Source organism: Panthera uncia, chromosome B1 (assembly GCF_023721935.1).
Source record: "Panthera uncia isolate 11264 chromosome B1, Puncia_PCG_1.0, whole genome shotgun sequence".
NCBI classification, from domain to species: Eukaryota; Metazoa; Chordata; class Mammalia; order Carnivora; family Felidae; genus Panthera; species Panthera uncia.
This window is the reverse complement of record NC_064811.1, coordinates 62556330-62583314: the sequence shown is the minus strand read 5'-3', so window position 1 is coordinate 62583314 and position 26985 is coordinate 62556330. Positions and strand designations below refer to the sequence as shown.

The 26985-nt window shown below is 42.2% G+C and overlaps 1 protein-coding gene across 1 annotated transcript in view; it reads right to left on the bottom strand.

Moving 5' to 3' along the window:
* Positions 1-6751: 6751 nt before the first annotated feature.
* FRAS1 (Fraser extracellular matrix complex subunit 1) overlaps positions 6752-26985 on the bottom strand; it is a 425706-nt gene continuing 405472 nt past the window's right edge. The window contains exons 70-74 of the mRNA XM_049632097.1: positions 23947-24063; positions 16009-16175; positions 12938-13143; positions 11419-11565; positions 6752-10056 (exon numbers count right to left, since the gene is read on the bottom strand). Of these exons, the coding sequence (XP_049488054.1) occupies positions 9463-10056; positions 11419-11565; positions 12938-13143; positions 16009-16175; positions 23947-24063 (1231 nt within the window). The 3' untranslated portion in view covers positions 6752-9462. The remainder of the gene's footprint in view (positions 10057-11418; positions 11566-12937; positions 13144-16008; positions 16176-23946; positions 24064-26985) is intronic.

Here is a 26985-nt window from a genome sequence, read left to right as displayed (position 1 = left end):
CTGGAATGTCTAGGTGGGCCAAATGTAATCACGAGGGTCCTTATATGGGGAAGAGGGAAGCAGAGTCTGAGCAGAGAGATGGCTCAGTTAGAAAGGCTCAACTTGGTCATTGCTGGCTTTGAAGATGGAAGGGGGTGATGATCCAAGGAATGCAGGTGGCCTCTGGAAACTGGTGAGGCAAGAAAGTGGATTCTCCCTAGGAGCCTCTACATGGGATGCAGCTTGCCAACACTTTGATTTTAGCCTAGTGAGACCCATTTTGGACTTCCGATCTCCAGAACTGTAAGAAAATAAACTTGTGTTATTTTAAGCCACTAAATTTGTAGTAAGACATCATAGCAGCTGTACAAAACAAATATAGCACTCCTGTGGGCGTGACCTACACTGGATGTTGTTTGTTTCTATCCCCCAAGTGGTGCAGTTAGATCCTCCTATCAGAGCTGAACAGTAATTGAATAAATATGGTCGTTGCTAAGAAAATTTAAAAGAGAAAAGGAGTAGTTCAACTTCCTCTCTTAATAAGCCTTTCTTAAGATGGTTACAAGGTTTAGGGACGCCTGGGTGGCTCCGTCGGTTGAGTGTCCAACTTTGACTCAGGTCATGATCTCGTGGTTTGTGAGTTCGAGCCCCACATGGGCTCACTGCTGTCTGGCAGAGTCTGCTTCGGATCCTCTGTCCCCCTCTCTCCCCCTCCCCTGCATGTGTGCATGCTCTTTCTCTTTCTCTCAAAAATAAATAAACTTTAAAACAATGGTTACATGGTTAAAAAAATGTTTTTAATTCTAAAAAGATGTACATCAAAGTCTTGGCTCTTACCCTCTCCCACCCACCCTGACCCTTCAGTCCCTGATGGTCCCTTCAGATAAACACTTTCTTTCTTTAGGTTCTTGTCTATCCTTCCATTGTTTAAGTAAAATCAAGCAAAACAAATGCCTGTTCTTATTTCTTCCCTTTATTACACAAAGGCAGTTTATTTTTATAGTTTTGTATCTTGTTTTTCTCAATGTGTCGCTTTTTGATCGAAAGAGAGGTGTGGATTTATTTCAATTAAAATTCATTGGTAATATTTATTGACTGCACACTACCTATAAGACACCATGTTAAGTGCTATGGTAGATTAAAAGGAAATAATGAGACATAGTTCAGATATCAATGGGTTTATAATCTGAAGTCAAGACAAGCTCCTGTGAAGCTGAAGTCAGAAATTCACAATGCTTTATGGTTTTTATATATAATGCTAAGTTCTGGGGAAAGGACTTGTAGCACTAGAAGAAGAGACACTAAAAGTTTGGGGCAGTCAGGAAAGTTGGCAATGCAGTTTGAATGATTTTAACATGATCATTTGGAAGAATTCTTACTTCCTTTTTAATTTGAAATTAGTGTGCCCCGTACTTCTCAATCCTAGCATAAGGTTGTCTTACCACCATTGCTGTTATCCTGAGAAAGGTTTTAGTGGAAATACTAACTTGAAGACAAGGATTAGAACTAATCAGTTGTCATTTAGATGCCTGCAAACTTTGGTCTGGGTTATTTATAGTCAAAAGGTCAGAATTTATTTTTCCTAGTTTTTCAAGTAGGATAATACTTTGTATCCTTTAGCCAATATAGGGGCTGCTGGGGCTCAGGAAGGTCTTGGGTTTGGAGGATGTGTGTGAGCTGAAGAGACTAGAGCAGGGGTTCTCTGGACTGGAACGTGGGAACCTGGTGTAAGTGCAAATTCCCTCAGACCTATCCCAGACCTACTTTCTAAATAATCCCTCTGGGTGATTCTGATGCAGCGGAGGGCTTGAGGGCCACTGGTTTAAGAGCACATCCTGCCTCAAACGGAAGAGGAGCTGTAATGGAAAAAGCAGAGAAACAGACGTGCACGTGGAGCACACCAGATCTACAAATCCAGAGTGATAATGAGTTTTCTTCCAAGACAGAGGATACAGCCTTCCATTCTGCATTGTGATTCCTGACTCCCGTTCAGAGGTCGCCACAATGAACTATTAGGTACACCTCATCCTGTGAAATTCTGGGATTAGCATAGTGGCAGGAGGTGGATATTTATTGAGAACCTATTATTTATGACAGACAATGAGTAATGCCTTTGCATACATGGTCTTATTTCATGCTTACTAACCTATTTAGATTTGGCGTGATTAGTTCTATTTTGCAAATACAGAGACAGGCTCAAAGGGCTTGTACCATGCATGGGCCATGTGCCACACAACCAGGAAGCAATAGGGCTGGGTTTACATCCAGAAGGAAATGAGTAACAGGTGGTGTTAATGTAGGGCTAAGTTTTATTGTTTCAGGGTTTAACTTCTTTGGTTTCAGGATGACAACTTAAATTTTTTTTTGATGTTTATGTAAATACTTTTGAGAGAGAAAGAGAGAGAGGGAGAGAGAAGGAGAGGGAGGGAGAGAATGCACACGACTGTGTGTGTGCATGCATGTGGGTATGAGCGAGGAGGGGCAGAGAGAGGCAGAGAGAAAGAGAGAGAGAGAGAGAGAGAGAGAGAGAGAGAGAATCCCAAGCAGGCTCTGCTCTGTCAGTGCAGAGCCTGACCCAAGGCTGGAATTCACAAACCTGAGCTGAAATCAAGTCATAAGCTCAGTCAACTAAGCCACCCATGTGCCCCTCAGTATACACTCTAACCATTTTCTGAATGTTTCTTACGGTAACAACTGCCTGGTTACCAACTTATAGGCTAGAATCCTGCTACAGCATGATTATAAAGCTAATATTTTTTTTCCTCACAGGATGAATTTTCTCAGAAGGAAAAAATGTTGGATGATAATGATGATAAATATTATGCTCTCAGAAACCAGGTTGATAGTTATTCAGAGAAGGAACCTAGGAAAAGATTATTTGATGACATTTTCACTGTTCTGAATACATAGAACTGCATTATAGTTTTAGAAGAAGCTAATTTTCCTACATCACCTTTTCCCACTCTAAATAGAATAATTTGTGAGTCAAATATAAGATTTTAGAGCAAAGTTGTTGAGGTATATTTATTTTTATTTATTAAAAATTTTATGTTTATTTATTTTTGAGAGAGAGAGAGAGAGCAGAGGAGGGGCAGAGACAGAGGGAGACCCAGAATCTGAAGCAGGCCCCAGGCTCTGAGTTGTCAGCACAGACCCTGACGCAGACCTTGAATGTCACAAACCCCGAAATCATGACCTGAGCCGAAGTCAGACGCTTAACCAACTAAGCCACCTAGGCACCCCTTGAGGTGTATTTAAAATATATGGTAGAATAGGAGGCAAAACCTAACAGAAGCGGATTTAGCTGACTGAGTGGTTGTCGATATTAAATACGTTTGCTCTTACAATGGTGTGCTGAGCTGGCTTGACATGCAAAAGCAAATTGCTAGGGTGCTTGGGTGGCTCAGTCGGTTGAGCATCCGACTTCAGCTCAGGTCATGATCTCATAGTCTGTGAGTTCAAGCCCTGCGTCGGGCTCTGTGCTGACAGCTCAGAGCCTGGAGCCTGCTTCGGATTCTGTGTCTTCCTCTCTCTCTGCCCCTCCCCCACTCATATTCTGTCTCTCTCTCTTTCTCTCTCTCAAAAATAAATAAACATTTAAAAAAGAGTTAAAAAAAGAACAAAAGCGAATTGCTAGATTTTTAGGAATTTTCAAGCGAACACAGCCATTATTAAGCATTATATTAAATAAACACAACTGAATAAATTATGTTAAAAACACAGACACCCAAACTTCCTAATTATGTAAAAATAATTTTTTACATAGTAAAATATAAAATGTTACTATTCTTGGTGCTTTTGAGGTGACTTATGTCTATTATATCTGTGTAGTAGAAATGTATGAAATTGTGTTCCTGAATATCGCTCCCCAACTCTATGTTCAGTGAAATTATGGTGGTAGGTTGATTGGCCATGGTGTGGCATCTACACCAGAAAAGCCGGCCAATGCTACAAATCAGGCCTCTTCTGACTCCAAATGCTGGTTGTGAAATATTTATCAGCATGCCACTGATGCTAGCAATGGGCAAATTTAAAATGAAGACATGGGGGCGCCTGGGTGGCTCAGTCGGTTAAGCGTCCGACTTCAGCTCAGGTCACGATCTCACGGTCTGTGAGTTCGAGCCCTGTGTTGTGCTCTGCGCTGATGGCTCAGAGCCTGGGGCCTGCTTCCGATTCTGTGTCTCCCTCTCTCTCTGACCCTCCCCCGTTCATGCTCTGTCTCTGTCTCAAAAATAAATAAATGTTAAAAAAATAAAAAAATAAAATAAAATGAAGACATGATTTGAGTTCAAGTGCTTCACTGTCTTTGATATATATCTGAAAACTATAGCCAGACGGCACTGAATTTAAGGACTATATAAGAGTTCTGGCAGAAGAGAAACAGCATACTCAAAGGGTTTGATGAAAGAATTTTAAAAAGGGACTATTTACAGAGTGTAGGCAGGGTTACTTAAAAGAATCCACAGAGATGATGAAGTCCCTGGGATTAGGAACAGGATTAAATCATTACTACCTTTACACTTGCAGGGCAGGAGAGGGATGGTGTTATTCGAACTTTTTAGAACTGGACTGTGGTGGAGGGACCATGGCTCAGGAGGAACCCAGCCAGAACCACAGCAAGGCAGGGGCGAGTAGGGGGTGAGAGATAGACACACCTGAACTCCTCTCACAACACTGTCTGCATTTGGCCAGTCTCCACCAGAAGCCACAGGGCAAGGGAACTTTGGAGAAGCAGTTCCAGAAGGTTGGTGTCCTGGAGCACAAACAGGGCAGAGAATCGGGGTGGAGACAAACGCAGAAAGGGACTTTTGTGAGTCACTGGTATTGAGCACTGGCTCATTTTGGACCCATTTCCTTAGTGGGATGTTTAAGGGAGACAGCTTGAAACTGTTTTTGTAACAATTTATGGAAATTCTCCCAGAGAGTGGGATTCTGGTAAACTTTTATAACCGACCGGTTTTGGAACTTGGTGGACTTCAACTAAAATGAGCCAGGGGTAAACTGCTAGTTTTTGTTTCTTTGTTTGTTTTAGAGAGGGTTGTAGGATGGGTTTATTTTATTGTATTAATCAATGACCAACTTTTTCATGACAAGCATTAAGTTATAGGAGCTTTGGACCATATTAAAATACCAGTTTGTGCTTGTGAAGGCCTTCTGGTAAAGATTTGAAATCCTAGTTTTCATATGGGAACTTTCAAAGGAAATTATCCAGGACAATGACCTACTATCTCATAGGGCTGTCATGAGCACTGAATGAGGTAGAAAATGTAAAGGAGTCATTGCTCTTGATTGCCAGATGTGCCCAACGTATTACTGGATAGTGTCCCTGCTTACTAGCGATTCTCAGGACGCCATTCTAAAAGGCTCCTAGTTAGAGTTCTCTCAGGCTCATTTGGGGACAGAATCTCTATTACGTATCATGAGATTTTAATATTAGGCTGAGATATACAAAACAACTGATAGTGACTACTTTTCACCTGCAAAACCAACAACTATATGGGGTTGAACCCGATGAGATATTCTCTGTATGGTCTCCCTCTCCTGCTCCTACAACGTTTCTTCAAAACCCTCATCTGTGAGGTATTGCAAAATCTAAATAAGAACTCAATTTCTGCCACTTACCCCCAAGTTTTCTAAAGTTTATATCTATGAAATTTGAGGCCTCGGGAAGCATTTTCCTAGCCAGTCCTAATGATTAATAGGTTGGTTCCTCATACAGCTTCTCCAGGGGCCCGAGAGAAATGTGCTCCAGGACTTAGAGCCTGCTGTCAGGCAAGGGACAATCACCGGAAACCGCGAGGAAGTGAACTTTATATTAAGTCCCAGCACTATCTAAGGAAATCTAAGGTTGTGCCCTCCTTTTCTGAGATTTTACGAAAACATGCTCTCTCAAGTCTTGCTGAGTTTGCAAATGTGCCTGAAAAAGTGCCAGTGAGGTCCTGTTGGTCATCGTCATTGGCAGTATTTTTGGTTTTTTACATAAAGCATCTTCCCAGAGGGGACAGGCACACAAATGCACAGGCTTGTAGGAAGCCCAGACTGTCTGGGCTCCCTTGGTTTCTGACTCTGCCATTTTCCCTTCCCATGCCGATCAATTTATTTGAGCCTTGGTCATCTCCAGGGTGAGTTAGGGACACTTAACAAATTTGGGGGCGTGCATAAAAGGACACAGCCACTTTCACACTCTATCAAGTATCCTAAGAGGGTTTGAGGGTAATAAGTTCTGTGTAAATAATCATCTTATTGTCTAGCACTTGGAGAGTTTAATTATTCCTTTTGGTACTGAGGTTTCAACTGATGGCACAAGATGAGCTATGATGATCTGGACTGTGTAGTTTATTCTTCATCTTGCTCTTAGCATGGTTAATATGTGTCTCAGATTCAACCCCTTCAGGCAGGTGTTCTCCAGAAAACTTTGCCTCAAACTTTGGGATGATTTTGCCATCTCAAAAGCGATGTCTTATGCTAATGAGATGAATAATCTAAAAAGACCATGGCAAAAACAATGCAACCAGACTGTCATTTATTAATACAAATTTCTATAGTGGCATATGCTACTGGAGAAATCAGAAATTCATAACACACAAGTTGGTATTAGAAATACAAAAATCATTTGAGTCAAGAAATCAGGTTGACAGCACCACAAATGTTTCACTCAGTCTGAGCATGTGTGTCGTATCCAAGAATAATGAACAGCTACATGACACTGAGACTGAATATCATGTGACCATGCAAACACATTGCAACACCACTTCCACACCCAAGAGTAGGAGCAGGAGGCTCCAGGACCTCCGGGGTCGATAAAAGGACAGAAAAAAGGTGCCGACTCTTCTTTCTTTCAGCCTTCACAGCCAGCATGAGAGAGCAAAGAGCCACCCCTGAGGGTTTTTTGTTCCTTCTTGCCTAAAGGCATGGTATAAAGGATTAGTAAAACACACACATTAGTGAGCGAGTAAGAGAAATCGAAAAGAGGGCTTGGACGGAAATATAATCCCACATCAGTCACCAAATTATCTGATTCCTATTGTGAAATATAAAACATAAACAAAAGGAAAAGCTGTATCAAAGGAGGAAATCCCAGCTTCACATCTCTTAACACTTTCTATTTAATAAGTGTACATCCACTAGAGAAGTATCAGCATTCGGAAAAAGGGGCTGTAGTGGGGGAAAGTGCAGGAAGAAAGGGAGGCAGGAATGGTCCAAGGCTTTCCTCTCACACAGGGAGTTCACCATCACAAGGTCCTCACAGGATGTTGTCCTGATCACTCCAGACCACAAACATGGAGGCTCAGAGCACTTGGAGGTCTCAGTCCCCATTTTTTCCCACGTTAGCTTCGCACTGCCACACGTCTGCATTCTTCCCATGCGTGTGTCCTACTTAGCAATAGTGGAAGGGATGTGCAAGAAGAATATTTGAGCAAATGAAACGGTGCTGCTTTCATGTGTAAGCATTCTGGCAACTAGGAACGATAAATAACAGGCCAAGTCAAAAGTTGTTCCACAAACGGTAGGCTTCCTGTCCTTGCAGATTTAGCATTCACCGTCTAGGTTGCTCTGGAGACGATTCCACCCTGGCTGATGAGCCCTCCAGCCATGAGACGCCAACTCTGGATGTTCACAAGGCTGATAGAGAAGTTCTGCCCCAAACTGCCCAAGCTGGTCTCAACTAGCACGTGACCAGTCAGGAGGTTTAGGCTCTGGGCTCACCTCAATCCATCCTCTCCTGAAAACTTCACTCACCTCAGAAAGCTAAGTCAGACTTTCCTCTAAAAGCCTGCTCTGCTCTGGAGGCTGATTCAGTTTCATCTTCCGCTAATACATTATTATGATTTTTCTATTCAATCCTCCTTAAGACCACTGCTAGATTCATGCCTATGTCAAGTGGTGCTTCTTTGTCCCAATGAGATTACTTTACAATCACAAAGATTTACTTTTCCAAGCAGAAAAGACAGTTTTGGGTTTTTTTTTTCTATACCTTCCCTTGTGAAATTGCCACCATCATCTCTCACCCTCCTTCCCGAATTTATTCCTCTACCATTCACCCATGACACCATTCATTTGTTTAGCAACAGATATTTCTGGAGTGCTTGTTTTGTGCAAGGCACTGCTGAAGAACCAAAGGCACAGGTTACAAGGTCCTTTACTCAAGAGCTTGGAGTCTGGTAGAGATGCTTAAAACCTTTCATGGCTCGTTCTTTCTACCTTTTAGAACCAAAGCGTTTGCAGTTTGGAATGTCCTCAAAGGGCTTGGGTCATTCTAATACAAATATTACACAACATGAATGCTCTATTATTTGCTCAGTGATTATGGTGTGCCATGCATCAGGAAGAGAACATGTCTTTTCCTCCTCAGTAATGAAACTGTGCCTTCATTTCAAAACAACATGACATGCATGCTTATGTTTTTGCCAGTAAGGCAAAAACGAACAAGAAACACAAAAGCAAGCCATGTGCACACTTCATACAAAGTCATTAAGCTGCTATTTGAACACTAAATCATTTTAAAGCCATGTGTTTATGGCTTTGTCATGTGCTGATATGGTAAAATAAATGCCTGAGCTACCAAAAGGAACCCCTTGTTTTTTATCTTGTTTTGCAGCGTTCTTTGTCAGGCAGGATGTCTTCACATGTCCTTGGTGCAGTGTAAACCAGGTGGGCACAGGGATGCACCCCTGGGCCTCGGTACAGTCCATCACTAATATGTTTCAGGTGTTTTGTCAGTCTCCCTCTTCCCCCAGGGTTTCAATCTGCCCTTCTGGGGGGTTCTGCTGTGCCAGATATCTAACAGGTTGGGGGGAGGGTGGGGAAGGGGAAGTCCTCAGGTTTCTCCCCGCAAGTTGTGGAAAAGAGCTCTTGTCTAGAGAACCTTGCAACCCCCAGATGAAAAGGCTCTGAACTTGCAAAGGACAGTTAGAGGCCATGGAGTGCAAGCTGTCAAGCAGATACAATGAGCAAATATATAGGTTGTGCTGATTAGCAGAATTTTGAATGGAATCTGACTGTCAGCAATCCAAACTCTGCTGTCCACAGGCCCAGGAAAAGCCCAAGTAGAAGAAAGCTGGAGGTGGGGGAGGAAACCAATGGCCCTGAACATCCTGCTCCCTGCCCCTCTGGAGATCTGCCACCATACATTTCCCAGTCTGCTGAATTCCATCAGCTAGGTGAATAGTCTACACCCTGCCCCATATGGAGATACTTGCTTTCTAAGACCAGCCTTACGGAAGAAGCAGTCTGTAGCCGCTGACACTATTAAAGGGATCCACCAAAAGAAGGCTGCTCCAAAACTCTGGGGTCTCGTGGTTCTTTGTTTAATGAGGTAGCTCAGTTGTGAGTTGATGCATGTGATGTATGCCTCCCGCCACTCAAAGCTATAGTTTTCCCTTTTTAATCTGCAAGATTATAAAAATACCAGTATTTCCCCTCCCCCCTCCCCCATTTTATAAAAATGATTTTAGAAAAAAAAATACACATTGGTCTCCCCCATTACACTTCTGTTCCATCTTGCAAATTGTTGTGAACTCTGACTTCCAGATTCAATTTTTTTACTTTAGCACCTTTGAGTGCATAAGCCCCCTCAGTTTCACTCAGTAGGTTGACATTCCGCACGGTGCAGTAGTGTCTGTTCACATTCTTCTCCACCCTGTCTGAGCTCCTCTTAGACACATCCACTTTGGTGTTCAGAGGGTATTCCTCCAAAATGTCCTCTGTGGGCAGTTTCTTTCTCTGCTTCTGGCATTTCCTGGTGATGAAACAAGCCACTAGAAACACCAGAAGTAGAAGCATGATAGCGGCCAGGGCACTGCCGATAGATGCCCCAGTTTGGGAAAGAGAAGCAGCTATAATCGGCTCATGCATCTCAAGATTCAGGGACTTCATGTTGGTGCCATTCTTGACTTGATCCCCTTCATTGTCATAGATGAGGGAATCGTCAAGGGTCAGACGGCCACTAGGGTCCACCAGGTCCCTCCGGTTGCGCCTCAGAGGGGCTGTGAGAGAGCGCTGGACCCGGGGTCCTGCCATAGTATCAGGGCCAATGATGTAGATCACCTGGAGATACCACTGGTGTCCTGCTTCCACCTGCAGGAGGAGGGAAACAGAGACACAAACTGAACATGTCACTGCTGCCCACAGACCACTTCTTCACAAAGAAAATGGAAAGGGGCGCCTGGGTGGCTCAGCCCCTTAAACATCCAACTTTGGGTTTCGGCTCAAGTCATGATCTCATGGTTTGTGAGTTTGAGCCCCTCAATGGGGTTTGCACTGATGGTGCAGAGCCTGCTTGGGATTCTGTCTCTCTCTGCCCCTCCCCAACTCATGTGTGCTCTCTCTCCCAATAAATAAATAAACAAACAAATAAATAAACAAAATTAAAAAAAAGAAAGGATATGGAAAGACAATTGCCATCACAAGCCTTGATAAATGGTTTCAAGAAAAGCATTAGCAATGATTGGTGTCTACTAATCAAGAATTGAACCACATATTACAGGTTCCATTTTGTTTCCAATTTAGGGTGATTGTGGGCCAGCTATTCACATTCCCTTCTGTTTCCCTGTGTATGGAACAGCCCTAGGCATTTATTTTCTATGGCCTTTTTAGCTAAATACTTACGATTTGCTAGTCTTTACTGATTGCAGTGAAGTAATAGTATTAAGAGCCATATTCATTCCCAGTGAACTTCAATAGCTTGTTATGCTAACTTACTATTTATTGATGAACTTTAATTAAGATAGAGTCGTTCAACAAATATCTGCTAAACACCTACTCTGTGCAAAATATGCAGATACATGACAAAAATTTCCTAAATCTGAACACTTCCTGGATCATCCCCTGAATGGTTAAACTACCGTGTATTTTACTGCCATATCATCTGCCGCCATTGAAAGCCTCCATGGTTTTGAACTAACTTCTAAAGAGTGGCAATAGTTCTGAAATCCAAGATCATAGATTACTACTATTTATAGATAGGAAAAAGTGGAATTTTATCTTGTGAAGTTCATGTTTATTACTGGGATTGAGAGTATTTTTGCTTATCAAATACTAGTACTTCTTGCCATTCTAAATTGCTGTACTGTATGTATAATTTTGTTAAACACTTTCCACATGCCTGTGAAGATCAGCTGGTGTGGCATACAGCCAAAAAGGTGATAGAAAAGAATTTAGGAAAAACTGGAGTACCATATGCACCCCTGACGCATACACTGACAAGTGACAACATGCAAATTAAAGGATTTGATTATTGCTACGGTCTATTGGGATAGGTGGTGAAAATAGGTCTATTGGGATAGGTTTGGGGTGAATGATAAGCTTAACACCAATAAAAAAGACCCACCAGCAAGAACACTATAAAGAGACTAACAGTCCAGAGATAATAGCATCTTCCTTTTCACAACTTTTACAGTGGCCTTGGTCCTATACTTCTACGTTTCTCAGCACACTCACCTTATAGAGTGCATCCACTTTAAGAGTAAATCCATCCACACCCGGCATGCTACTGACCACATGGAAATCAGGCAACTCGGAAGCAAAGTGGGCCTCAAAGGGCACATCATGGAAGTACTTATCAGTGACCTCGGGCTGATTGCGGTCCTAGAATTTCAGAAAAAAGAAACGCAAGGTTTAAAAAGATAAAAAGATAGAATCACTGAACTGGCAGGTGGCAGTCACTGGGAGGAGAAAAGTACTCTCCACTCCTGCCTTGGGTTGGGTCAGGAGGGCATGTGCTACAGAAGCCCTTTCCTTAAGTCAACCACTGCCCTCTTCAAGGAAGGACACTTGGTGGCTACTCAGATCTCAAAGCTCAAAGAGTGGGATAATCTAAACAAATAATTCTTAAACCATTTGGTCTCAGGACCCCTCACACACTTAAAACTCAAGGATGCCAATGGGTACCTGAGCAACTCAGTTGGGTGAGTGTCTGACTCTTGATTTTGGCTCAGGTCATGATCTTGTGTTTCATGAGTTCGAGTCCTGCAACAGGTTCTGTACTGGTGGCAAGGAGCCTGCTTGGAATTCTCTCTCTCTCCTCTTTCTTGGCTCTTCTCCCACTTATGTACTCTTGCTCTCTCCCTCTCGCTCTCTCCCCCTTTCTCAAAAATAGATAAATAAACTTAAAACAAACAAACAAACCAAGGACACTAAAGTCTTTTGTTCACATGGTTTGTATCTATCGATGTTTACTCTATTAAAATTAACACTGAAAAATTAGAAAATACTTACTAATTCATTTTAAAGTGGCAATGAAAAACCCATTGCATGTTAACATAAATAACATTTTTTTTAGGGAAAATACCTATAGTCACCACCAGCTCCTCAAAAGAGACCTGGCATTGTTTTACATTTTCGCAAATCTCTGGAAAAGAACTAGATTCTCAAAACTTCTTCTATATTGAATCAGATGTAATATGTTATTTTGGCTGAAGTATATGAAGAAAATTTGGCCTCACACAGATATGTAGTTGGAAAAGGGAGGAATATTTTCACAGCTTTTTCAGATAATTGTGGATATTCTGTTTTGATAGTAAATCAAACTCGGTAATTAGTATTTTTAAAAGATTAGTTATAATGTGGAATTTGAAACCATACCAATAAACCTTCCATACTCTCTATATTCATGAGGGAATTAGTGTGAAGAAAAGCAGCCATCATCATATTATGAAAGTAGTTTTGACCTTGTGGATTCCCTGAAAGAGAATCAGGGATATTCAGAAGTCTCTGGTCTGTACTTTGAGAAACACTGGCCTTGACTTTCCTTTTCTTGTGACATTAATAACAGCCTGTCTTGTTACCCACCATAACCATCACATTTGGTAATATGTACTAGCATTTAGCTGATCAGAGAGAAACAACAATATGTATAGAGAGAATACCATCGAGAGTGGGGTTCTATCTGCTTAGGCAGAATTCATAGCTGAGGAAATCAACTTGAGTGTCAGCTGTTGAACACAAATAGTTAGCATACCAGCAGCAGAAATCTGTGTTTTAGGTGTTTGTTGGGCTGAATGCATCCATACTGCGGCCCCTCATTATAGATTGTCCCCGTGGGATCGAAGAAAGGCACATAGCCATCCTTGCCGGTACAAAGATAGACTTTTTCCAGCTGGAGTTTGTAAGCAGAATTAAGGTTTTGTTCTGGATTCCAAAGTACTCGGCCATAAAGGATTTGCCCTGGAAATATTTGAGAGACATTAATTAGGTCAGACTTCAAGAGTAAAGAGAAAGAAATGCCAAGGGTAGAAAGGATTTAACACACTCCCTCAGAGTCAAAAGTACATCTCTATGAAGAGCTCTATGTTTCCAAGTGCCCCTGAAATATTCATTCATTTACAGCTTCTTTCATTCAACAAACATTAAGTAAGCATGTAAAGTGTATCAAGGACTGTTAGGCACAGGGGAAACAAAGGTGAATGAGATACAGGTGAGAGGACAGAAATAAACCCTAACCAATTGCTAAAAGTAGCTAACATTTATCAGACTCATACGATTTGCTAGGTCTTGTACTAAGTTCTTCCCATATGAGAACTCACGTAGTGCTCACAACTTTAGAGATGAGAAAGTTGCAGCACTGAGTGGTTAAGGGACTTGCTGAAGGTCACAAAGCTAGTAAGTGGTGATGGTAGGATTCAAAGTGAAGGTATTTTGGTTCTAAAACCCACGTTATTAGCCACCACAATACTGTACTGTTATGAACCACAATAAAGGAAGGAACATAATGTTACGTGAGCATATAGCCGAGCACAGAAATCTGCCTGGGGAGAGGTGTAGAAAGATTTAAAGAGGAAACAAACATGAGTATCCTAAAACATGAGTAGGCATTAGCCAGACAGCACATTTGAAGTAGGAGACTGGGGAGAGCGTTTGAGGCAAAAGAAAGTCCGTGCACAAAATACTGAATGCTGGAAGGGCATGAGTCCTAGTAAAGTTCCTGTCTCCTTAGTGCCTGCTATGGCACCACATTCTTTATCTATACTATCTTATTTATTCCTCCCAAGAGCCCAAGAAATAGGTCCAGTTATTATCCACATTTTAAATACTGTGTCCAAGATTTTGTATCTGTGACGGGGTGGGGGGGGGGGGGGATAAGAAATTGAGCACAAATCAGTCTGACTCCAAATGCTTGTCCAGAGCATTTGCTATGTGGCACTGAGTAGGTCAGTGTGACTAGAGAGGAGGCTGTTCACAGGCTCTAGCAGGAGACACTCCTGGGATGATAGGCTAAGGATGCTGGGGAGGCTGGACTTTGGTGTGTAAGAAATAGGGAACACTGAAAGATTTTAAGCATGGGTGTAATATCAACACACTGGGGCTTCAGAAACGTGGAGAATGGAGGAAAGACAAAGGGCCTAGAGTCACAGAGATTGGGAAGGGGGCTCTGTGAGAGATAGGTATCTATAATATAGCTGTGAATCAAGGGGATAAACTCAAGAAATGTCTTGGAGTCAGATTCCACTGATCTTAATGATAGACAGGAGGACAATCCTGAGGTTTTGGCCCTGGGCACCTGGAGTATGATGCAATCACTGTGGCAGTGGATGTGGCAGGAATATGTCTGGAGGAAGATAAGTCCAGTTCTAGACACTTCCAGGCATCTGAAAGACATTCATTTGAAGCACTTTGGTAGTCCCAGAGCCCCATGTGGAAATGTGGAAATGAAGTTCAGGAGAGATCAGGGATAAGGTCAACTCTTAAGGAATGGCTGTGAAGTAGTAGATAGGAAGTTCAGAGCAAAGCGATGGGCCCAGCCATAGGGATGGTCAGAGGTAGCACTGGAATGATGCCAGAAGGAACCAAGCATGGGATGTGGGGACAGCAACATGGATATGGCAGAGGATGAAGACCCAGGGCGGGAGAGTGAGAAGTGGTCAGAGAAGCAAGATGATGTCAGGTGAGGGTGGTGCAAAGGAAACCCAACAGGGAAAAGTGTGAAAACCCACTAATTTGGTGTCATTGACAAAAGAGATGTCTGAGCTGTGGTAGGACAAACCCAGCTTGAAACAGATGGACAGAGAAGAAGGGCCATAGAGACAGTGAGTGTTCACTCTTTGAAGAAGTTTCTCAGAGAAAATAAAAGGAGAAAACAGCCTTAACTTTGAAGGGGAGTTAGGGTTGAGGGATGCTTTTTTCTCTCTTACAGGCAGAACTTGAGCGTGTTTATAGGGTGAGAGAAAAAACTCAGATATGAGGAGAAGATTAAAAGTAAGAAAAAGGCAGAAGGGGTAATTGAGAGAAGAAAGGCAGATAATTGACTAATTCTTTTATTCAATCAATCAATGTTTATTGAGCACCTAGGCACTGATGGTATGGTGTGCACATTTGATATTTGGTCACAACCTCTATTATCATGGAACTCAAAGTCTAGTGGAAGAAATAGGCAACAAATAAGTAAAGAAATATGTGATATGTATTATAGAATATTAAAAATTGTGAGAAGTACTATCAAAAATGAATAATGTTCCGTGAAAGTGAAAACTATGGAAGCCTATGCTCAGTTGTCAGGTGTGGTCAGGGAAGGCCTCTTTGAGGAGGTTCATATTTAAGTAGAGAAGAGAAGAAGGAGCCAACCTTTTGAAAATCAAGAAAACCACATTTGAGGTGAGGAGGGAGCACAGGAATCATTTCCAGTAGAGAAAGCATGATGGAGAGGACGTAGACATTTACACCTTGAGGCTGGTACGTAGTAGGGGTCATGCTATGTACTTTCTCTGAGTAATTGAGAGATAGAGAGACTTACCCAAAGTCAAGACAGTGTGTTAGAATCAGGCTGGGAATTCCAGTCTTCTTACCACTCAGACCAGTGTTTTCCACAATTCTACCACCCTGCCAATCATTATAGCACCACATATGTAATCTTATTTTGAAACAACATGAAAGAAGGATGTGGGTCTGTTCCTTGGTTAAACCTTGGCTGCCCTAAAACCAAGCCCAAGGGAATCTTCACGGGAGAGTTGCCTGGAAGCTAATGAGCAGAGACCTGTCCTAAAGCATCTGAAGGCTGATCAGAGTCTCTTTTTGTAGGTGAAGGAAACAACTTACCTTTTGAGAAGGCCCCTTTATAATCCATTTCTGCCAGTGACATATCAGATGTGTTGGGATCCATTAGGAATACCTTCTCATTATTGCAGAGCTGAAATTCAGTATTGAGCGAGTACACAACTGGTACAGGGCGGTTGGTCTGCTGGAATGCAATGGGGATCAGGAATCTAAATGTGGGAGAAACAAGAGCTCCTTGAGAGCAGGGTCAACTTTGTAAACTTCGAGCTGCCCTCCCTTCCTACCCTTCTTAGGTTTGTGAACAGAGCTTTGTTGCAGGTGCTAAATAATCACTGAATAAAGAGATGTGTGTCGGAGAGGAACTTTATTAGTTTGGGTCATTATGAGGTTAATCTGCTCTTTTGAGCAGAAATAATCTAATTCATCTTTAGAACTCTTTTGTACTCTCTGCTTTACCTGGAGCTTTCATTCTGAAGGTCTCCAAGGTTGCTCTTTGATTGCTAAAGGACTCACTGCCATGGTGCTCTGCTTAGACTTCTCTGTCCCAGATCTTCAAACTCTGAGACTTTGACTTTTTCAATTAGATCCAAACTTATTTATCCTTTGTCCCACTCTTTAAGACATTTCTAGACAATACTCTCTTGCCTCACTCCTTACTTTAACCTCCCTGGCCTTCTTTCTTGGTCTTTTAAATCTGCTCTTTTCTTCTCAGCCTTTGGCAGGTAAGGGCTCCTCCAGCCAGACTGGCTTTCTTTACGTCTCTTGATGTGTTCTCTACTCCAAATTTCCACTGCCTCGGGACTCACTGTTCAACAAATATTCACTGTGATTTTATTATAAGATAGACATTTTTCTAGTAATGGGAATCCATCTGTGAACAAGGTAGAAAAATATATGCCCTTGGGGACATTACATTCCAATAGGAAGACAGTTAATAAAGTAAGTTCAAAAACATATAGTACATTAGAAGGAAGCAGGTGATGAAGAGAAACACTAGGCAGAGAAAAGGAATGCTAGGAAGAAGTTCAGCTGGAACTTTTAAATGTGGAGGTCATGGAAAGCCTCAGTGAGCGGAAAACTAGGAGGTTAGAGGTACCCTTACCTGAGATGGGAAAACTGTGGGAGGACTAGATTTGGTGGAGAAAGATAAGGGATTCAGCAACAGGCATGTTCAACTTGAGAGGCCTGTAAGAGAGCCAGGTGGAGATGCTGAGTAGTCAATCTGATGCACAAGTCTGGATTTGAGAGGTAAGCCCTGGGCTGAAGGTGCTCCTTTGCATTTAAAACCTTAAGAATGAATGATGAATGAAACCACCACATGAAAACCGAGAAGGGGAGTATAGTGATTCCTCAGAAAGTTAAAGATAGAACTACCCTATGACTCAGCAACTGCACTACGAGGTATTTAGCCAAAGGATACAAAACCACTGATTTCAAGGGGCACATGCACCCCAATGTATTTAGCAGCACTATCAACAATAGCCAAATTATAGAAAAAGCCCAAATGTCTGATTCATCAATGGATAAAGAAGATGTATATGCACGATGGAATATTACACAGCCATCAAAAGAATGAAATTTTGCCATTTGCAGCAATGTGGATGGAGCTAGAGAGTATTATGCTAAGCAAAATAAGCCAGAGAACATACGATTTCACTCATATGTGGAATTTAAGAAGAATAATAGATGAACATAGAGGAAGGGAAGGAAAAATAAGATAAAAACAGAGAGAGGCAAACTCTAAGAGACTCTTAACTATAGAAAACAAACTGAGGGTTGCTGAAGGGGAAATAGGTGGGGGATGGGCCAAATGGGTGAGGGTTATTAAGGAAGGCACTTGTGATAAGCACTCGGTTGTATGTAAGTGATGAATCACTGAACTCTACTCCTGAGACCAATACTACACTATATGTTAACTCACTTGAATTAAAATAAAATCTTGGAAAGAAAAAAAAAAAAAAAGAAAACAGAGAAGAGACAGTTCAGACATGACACTTAGGACACTCAAATTCAAAAACAATAGAAAAGAGAAGGAACCAGCAGAGCAGATGGTGAGGAAAAGCCAGTGGGGTAGAAGGAAAACCTACAGAGCACGACAGTCCAGCTGAGTGAAGAAAGCGTCTCAAGGAGGAGACTGAACAACTGTTAAATGTTGTGAAGCCATCACAAAAATCAAGATAAGACTTAACCCGTGGTCCTAGTAAAACACAGTCACTGGTGACCTTGATAAGATCAAGCTGGGTTAAGGGATGAGGGCAGAAGCCTCACTGCAGCAGGCTCCAGAGATAAGGAAAGTGACAAAGCGGAAATTGTGAATCTAGGCAACTTTTAAGGGACAGCTTAACGTACAAGGAAGGAGAAAAATGGGTGGGGAGGGTGAAACGGAGTCAAGAAGGGACTTTTATTTTTTAGAGATGGGAAAAGTTATGTTTTCAATGCTGATTGGAATGATTCATAGAGAGAACTGCTCCTTTATAAGATCCTCTTTATAAAGTAGAGAGGATTTGGGTTCCAGTGCACAAGTGGAGCCGCTGGCTGTGAGCAGGAGCCAGGGCTGTTCCTGCATTCCGATGGGTGTGCGTGTGTAGATGCAGGAGGTCAGCAGATAGGACAGTAGGAGCTTGGGTAAGTTCTCTTCTGGTTTCTTCTGTTTCCTCCATGAAATAGGACACAAAATAATCAGCTGAGGGTGAGGACCGGGGAGATACAGCCATCTGAGTGGGCAGGAGAAGGAGTAAAGTAGTTGAGAAGAATGGGAGAGTGAAGCCATTGGTTAGGGGACTGTTGTTTCCTGCTGGGAAGCCCTGAGGGTCCACCTGAGATTAGTGATAATGCATTTAAAGTTTCCTGACTTTGATCTTGCTGCACATTCTGCTGGAATACTCCTCCTCTGTCTGCCTTTCTTTGCCGAATCAACTCCTAGTTATCCTCCAGATCTCAACTCAAACACCCCATCTCTAGGAAGCTCACGCTCTTTCTCCTCCCTTCCAGGCTTGGTCAGACCCCTTATCATTTGTTCTCATCACACTGTGCACTTTTCTTTCCAAGTACTTATCATGGTTTGATATTTTATTTAAATGTGACTTTAAATATACATCTGATCAAAGTCCACCTCACCCATTACAGGTTCCACTAGCGTCACAGCCCGTATCTATCTGCTCATTGTCATATCTTCAATGAAAGCCAAGCTTCTGACACATACATTTGTTAAAGAATGATGCATGACTGATAATCTCAATGCTTTATGCTTCCAAGAGAGTCCATCTGACCATTCCTTACTTTTAATGGAAAGTGCTCCAGTGGGTAGATTTGAGAGGGTTAGGGTATAGGAGGAGCTTGGAGTGTGGAGGCAACCCACACAAGCCAGGGCTGACCCTGCTTCAACAACTTTGATGTCACCTGACACCTAAGACATTCAATAAATATTGACTGATTAAATAGAACAAATGATGGATTTGAGATGATGAAGATGATGAGGATTTATAAGGTTAGAAGGTATTACAGACCTCACAAAAACAGGCATCACGTGAGACACAATTCTTTTGAATTAGGTCTGAATTCCCTGAGTCAGTCTTGATTATTTGTTATGTTATGGTTCTACTGCATCCGTATGGAGCCACAGAGGTGATCAAAAGCCAGGTCAGGCCCTATGGAAAGTCACCCTAGGAATAACGAGGACCCCACAAGTAACGATCTCCCTGATGCAAGGCAAAGATTTCAAACTCTGAAGACTTAGAATACTGACTCAACAACACTCTTCCCTCTACGTCCTCCCACACCCACACACACCAGCGGATGGAAATGGGTTGGTGCTTTCTTTGCTCCCTTTTGCCATTTTCAAACCTCTCTCCTCTTACAAAAAAAAAAAAAAAAAAAAAAATCCAGGACCTACCCTGGAGAAACTCTTCTTACACATGTACACTCAGAGACAAATAGAGTATTCCTCCTAATAGAATATGGAATTGTAAGTCAAATAGAATGGTCAAATAAATTGTGGAATATTCCCACAATGAATACCTTAAGGCAGTGAAAACCACACTACAGCTACATGAATCAACACAAATGTTGATATACTTATGAATCAGGAAATGATTCACTGAGCAAAAAAGAAAAGTTGCAGAGAGAATTTGTGCAGTATGACATTTTTATATCGCTCAAAAAAACACATGCAAAACCATGCAGAAGTAAAAAGGAGGTAAACCATAAACCAAAACAAGGAATGATAAATACAAACATCAGTCTAGTGGTTATCTTGGCCAAAAGGTGGAAGAGAGAGCAAGTGGAAAGGGCACTAAGGGTATTTAAAAGGTACTGGTGGGGCACCTGGGGGGCTCAGTCAGTTGAGCATCCAACTATTAGTTTTGGCTCAGGCCATGATCTCATGTTTCATGGCTTTGAGGCCCATGTTGGGCTCCATGCTCACAGCGTAGAACCTGCTTAAGATCCTCTGTCTCGCTTTCTGTCTGCCCCTCCCCCACTCATGCTCGCACTCTCTCTCTCTCTCTCTCAAAATAAATAAATAAACTTAAAAAAAAAATAAAAGGTACTGGTAATGTTCTATTTCTTTTTTTTCTTTACTCCAACTTTCACTGGTTATAAAATGGAAAGAACAGTGCCAATTTTCTGGGGGGCCACTGTAGTAAGAATTAACTCTTCAGAGCCTAGTACAGAGTCTCCCGCATAGTCTGCACTCCATACATGATCTTTCATATCACCGGTAGTTGTTAGTACTCATTTTATCATGAGTAGCACAGCCCAAGAGATACTCATTTATTGTAATTGCAATTCATATTAGGTAATATTCTGTTTCTTGAGGTATTATATGTGTACTATATATGGTCTTCTGACTATCTAAAATAATATTCCTATTTGGGCACCTGGGCGGCTCAGTTGGTTAAGTGTCTGACTTCGACACAGGTCATGATTTCACGGTTCATGAGTTCGAGCCCCCCATCAGCCTTGCCGCTGTCAGTGCAGAACCTGCTTCAGGTCCTCTGTCCCCCACCTCCTCTGTGCCCCTCCCCCACTTGTGCTCTTTCTCTCAAAAATAAATAAACATTAAATAAATGAATAAATAAATAAATAAGATAATATCCATAATTTAAAAATTTTAATACATGAATAGAAATCTCCAGTATATCTTACCGGATTATTTGCCCTCGTTCTTCCTTATTTCAGCCAACCACTATTTTCCTGGTCACTTTCCCTCCCCCATTTAGCTGACTGTGGTGTTCCTACAATTAATCTTGATGATTTCAACATCCACGTGGATGAATCATCTAATGCCTTAACCCCTCAGTTCCTTAATATCTTTACCTCAAAGAGCTTGTTCTCCCCCCCAACCACAGCCATCTATGCTTCATGGTCCTACTATGCACCACCTCCAAGAATCTCATTTTCCAGCACCTCACTCTCTAACTACCACCTCCTAACTTCCCAGCTCACCCCTGCTACTACTCCTGTTCATTCATTCTCCAGTCACATAGAACCTCCCTGACCACTTTTCCCAGCATACTGAGAAACTGGAACACTGACACACTCATGGTAGAGATGTACACACAATGTTACATATTACAAACACTTCAGAAAACAGTTTGGCAGTTTCTTAAAAAGTTAAGCAAACAGGGGCACCTGGGTGGCTCAGTCGGTTAAGCCGCTGACTTTGGCTCAGGTCATGATCTCACAGTTGGTGGGTTCAAACCCTACATCAGGCTCTGTGCTGACATCTTGGAGCCTGGAGCCTGCTTCAGAATTTGTGTCTCCCTCGCTCTCTGCCCCTCCCCCACTTATGCTTTCTCTCTCAAAAATAAATAAACATTTTTTAAAAATTCCAAAAAAAAGTTAAGCATATATTCCCCATATGATCCAGCCATTCCATTCCTAAGTATTTACACAAGAAAACTGAAAGCATATGTCCATGTAAAGGTCTGTGTATATACATTCATAGCAGCTTTATTTATCATAGCCATCAACTGGAAACACCCCCAATGCCCACCAACTGATGAGCTGATAAACAAATTGTAGTATATCCACACCATGGACTACAATTCAGCAATTACAGGAACAAACTACTGATAATACACAACAGGAATGCATGAAAATAATCGCACTGTGTGAAAAAAGCCAGAGAAGAAGAATGCATACTGTATGATGCCATTTATATAAATTTCTAGAAAATGCAAACTAATCTGTAGTGACAGAAAGCAGATCAGTGGATGCCTGGACAAAGGGGTGGGCTGGGCTGGGGTGGGAGGGATGACCAAGGGGCATGAGGAAACTTCGAAGGAAATGGATATATTCACTATCTTAGTTCTGATGGTTTCATGGGTGTTGTAAAAATTTATCAGTTGGACGTACCATAAATATGCAGTTTATCTTATTGTCAATAATATGGCAATTTAACAATCACTCAACAGGCTCTCAGCACAGCCTGATCTGCTGCCATCTGTACAGACAGCACACTTTCCCACTCTCTAAGATGGCTGCCTCACTTCCTCCTCTCTTCTCAAACCTCAGTGTTCCTCACTTCCATCCCATGCTTGGTTTCTCATTTTATGGAGAAAATGGATTTAATCAGATTCTACTTTTTCATCCCTGCCCTCCCATTCTACCAATTTTCCCCTCGCCTATATCCACACACACCTGCATGCCTTCCTCTCTCTGTGAATAAACATTCTGTGCTTTTAGCAAAGGTCAGCCCTTCCCCTCTCATCCCGGACCTATCCCCACCCTATTCAAGGGTTTGGCTCTGCAGATTTTCCCTTGTTCTGCTGCAACATTGAATTTCACCTAATAGACCAACTGGGTTACTTTCACCAGAATACAAATATCCTGAAATATTTTCTACTCTAAAACACAAATAAGACCTCCTTTGACTTTGTTTCTAGCTACTGTCCCTTTCTGCTGATGTCCTTTATAATAAAACACCTTAGACACAGTTTACCCCTGTTGTCTCTACTTTCTCGTCGCCATCTCTTAAGCCCACTCCAACCAGACTTTAACCCCTCACTCCACTGACCCTGCCCTTTGTCAAGATCATCAACGACTTCTGAATCACCAAATCCAATGCCCAATTCTCAGTTTCTTAATCTGAATGTCACATTCCACATTATCTTCTCTTTATGATAATGTCAGATCCTGTCTTCAGCATCATCTCTCAGAAATGTTTTCTCCTCACTTTGCTCTGCTCCTGGGAAAATGGCACTCGACTATCCACTGTCTGAGAGCAGAGGTTACTTTTAGTCCTCTGCTATAATCTCCAGGCTGGACCAGAGCCAAGCACATGATAAAAGCTGAGTTAATACTGGTTGAATGAATGAATACATGGCACAATGCAGACAGTCTCAGGTCTGAGGTGAGTACAGGCTGATGTATAGTTGATTCTTGTTATTTGTGGTAAGTATGTTCTATAAAGTCACAGTGAATGCTGAATTAGTGAATGCTGAATCACTGCTCTTAGGGGAAATAGAGGGTAGAGTCCCTGCAGCCTCTGGTCACAACATTTTGATTGACCGACCAATACCAAACACTGTTTTATGCATGTTTCTGCTTAGAATACCTTACTTAATATGTTGTTCATTTGTTAACGTGGAACTGACAAACCTATGCCCAGTGAAGCCTATCCGACTTTCCCCGAGGCACATCACAGCCTACCTGTACTTAGAAACACCACATAGCACTTCAGCACTACTCTTGGGAGCCATTATAAACCGTGAAATCACCAAGAAAAAGCACACAAATTTGAAAACCGTGGCACTATGTAGCCATGGAAAGGATACTTGTTTCTAGTACAAAAGCTGCAACAAGAAGGCCTTGCTTGACCTGAGCCGGGAATGTGCGTGTCCAGCGACTCAACAATTTGCCACTCTGCATGTCCATGAATGACCGCGAAGGCACCGCGAGAATGGACTTTGCAGATACAAATACATTTTAGCGAGGAGGTGGATTTACAAACAGTGAAGATCTCCTGCATTTCCCTACCTTTCTGGGGCATGTGCAGTGCAGGCCAAAGGCTTCTCCCCTGGATCAATCCATGGCTGTGTGGGCTGCACAGTGCATGGAATCAGGTGGATGGTGTACTCCCCCGAGTAGTCCTTCCTGGAAACACACAGAGCAGACTGTGGTTAGAGGGGACATTTTATCGATTATTTACTTACCCAGAAACACACTGACTTTTCAGATGGCATTTGTGCCCGGCATCCACAACCTTTACGAGCCTGCAAACACAATTTTTAGAAATCCATCATGGATTGTTTTAACCATCAGGGTATTATCCAGAGGTGTTAAATGGAGCTATTTTCCTTTATCCTATTCAAGTCCTTTTCCTGAGAAAAGCTGAGAAAGGCGTATTGTTTGTAAAAACCTAAAAGGCCCAGTGAAGATGAAACAGAACCAGCCACTTCCTTCAGATTTCCACGAAACTTGTTTGACAATTTCTGTTTGGCACTTCTAGTTAACGGACACCCTGTTCAACACATGCTCAACTGCTAAAGATGCTACTTATTAAGATGTGAACACGGCAGCTGCTGCTCTGACAGAAGTGGGGGCAAATGCCTCAGGGTTAAAGGACACCCTTCTCCAGAGAATGCTCCCGCCCCCGTTAACGCAGCACTGTTTCCAGGTTCCTCTCCCAAACTCTAGAGGCTCAGCCCTTTGTGGAGCTGAAGAAAAATCTCTCTTCCCACAGGAGACCGAGGGCTGCCATTTTCCCTATATGTGGTGGATCACAGAATTCTGAAGGTTATGACACCAAGACCATGGAGCGTTTGTACCCTCACCTACTTCATTTCCTTCACTTGTCATGGAGTAGCAGCCCCAGCCCTGGCAGGTTGTCTGGAAGACAGCCAGGCAGCCAGAGACTTCAGGAAGATTCTTCAAGGAGTCTTGGGAGGCTGCCATCCCCTGAATGAAGAGTGCAGGGCTAGGAGTCTTAATTCTAACTACTGTGAGCGATCTGTGACAGTTCTCGCGTTTGCTGTGTTTGTTTTTTGACCATTTCTTGTGTATTCATCTATTTATTCATAAACTGATAGCAAAGAAATAAATAAACAGAAGTTTTGTGACACATCCTGGGTCATTGTAGTGGAATGGCACAAGCTACAAACTGTGAGACAGTCTAAACCTGGCTTGGCATTGCCCCTGTATGACTGTATGACTTTTCACATGCCACACAAACTTACAGGGCTTGGTTTCTAAGCCCCTTCCTGTCTGACAGTCTATGTGTCTGCAGTTTTCCTACGTGATCCCTATCTTCCTCCAAGCTTAGACTTTATACACCATATTTGAATTACATGAAAATTGACATGTATAGTGTGAATAGTAACCCGTAACTAATAGAAATGCTTAGGCAGAACTGACCATGCCTGACCCTTGCTTTCAAACAGGACAGATCATGTTGCCCCTTTGCTCAAACCCTGCTGTGGCTCCCAATGCACTGGGGTAAAAGTCAAAATCCATGCACTGGTCTACAAGGCTCCACATGGTGGCCCTACCCCATCCCCTTACATTTTTGACCTTACTGCCTATCATCCTTCTCCTTGCTCACTCCATTCCAGCCACACCAGCCTCCTTGCTATTCCCCAAGATGCTAGAAATGCTGTCAATTCAGGAACTCTAACAGGAACTTCTTTCCCTGGTAATCTGCATAGCGAATTCCCTCATCTCCTTCATGTATTTGTTCAAGCGTACATTCTTGATGAGGGCTACTTTGAAGATCTTAATTAAAATTACAATGTCCCCTTCCCCATCCTGATTCCCCTTACCCTGCTCTAAATCTTTTATTTTTCCATAGCACTCCCCACCTTCTGACATGCTCTACTATACTTATTTATCGACCTTTTTATGTCTTTTTACTTTACTGTAAGTGCTGTGTGCAAGGATCTTTAAATTGTTCACTGATGTATCCAAGTGGCTAGAACCTTCTGCAAAACACAGCAAATGCTCAATAAATATTTGTTGAACAAATGAATGCAGGATTTCATGGCCTCCCAAACCCACAGTCCTACTTTTCCCATCCCTAAATATGATTTAGGTCTGTTTCCTCACCATCCCTGTGTATATACCAAACACAGCCCTAGATGCAGGTCTTTAATTCTAAAGTTCCTCTCCTCTCCTTTCAAAAAATTAGACATTACTCATATTGCAACATGGAGCACGAGCTGTGACCCTCCTCCAGGAAGATTTGTACAGTTTCCTAACCCTCCCTGAACCGCTATAGTCTCAGTGTTCCTTACCTCTTACAGTGCACATTGCGCAGAATGCTGGATGGTGTTCCATGCTTTGCCATTTATCCAAATATTTTTGTCTCCTTACCTCAAACTTAAACTCTTAAAGGATGTTTATTCAGGACCTACCATGTGGTAAAACCTGTAGCTCTGGGGATTCAAGATCAATCAGGTATGCCTTTACCCTTGGGGAGCTCACCAGCTAGTGGAAAATAGGATTCTACTTAGAGCATTTAATATAATGAACTGTGTTATGGTAGAAAATGGAACAAAGAGGGAATGGGAGGAGGATCTTCTAGCACTGGATGGAGAGTCGGCAAAGATGTCACAGAGGGGTCAGTATTTGAGAGTATTTGACCTGGGGCTCAGAAGAGTTCAAGGTCTGCAAGAGAGAAAGAGTAGGAAGGGCAGAGGGAATTACAAGGGTATGGAGGTGTGGTTGGGTTGGTGGGTTCAGGGGTTGATGAGATATTTAATGTGGTTGGGAGGTTGGGTTTGAGATGAGGCAAAAGGGAGGGTGTGGGCTCTGAATAAAGAATTTGGACTTCATCCAGTAGGCAGTGGGGAGTTAGCAGAGGATTTAAAGAGGACAGTTTCCATGTCTATAAATTAGGACAAAGTGTGTGCATAATCTCATGAGCTTGGGGAAAGCACAGCCTTTGAAGATTATTATATATTGATTTCAAAGGAATCATTATTTTAAAAAATACCTGATAGAAGACCAAAATTTCACAATTAATGACATCTTTTTGAAAATGATTCTTAAGATAATCTGCCACTTCTTAACTATAAAGAT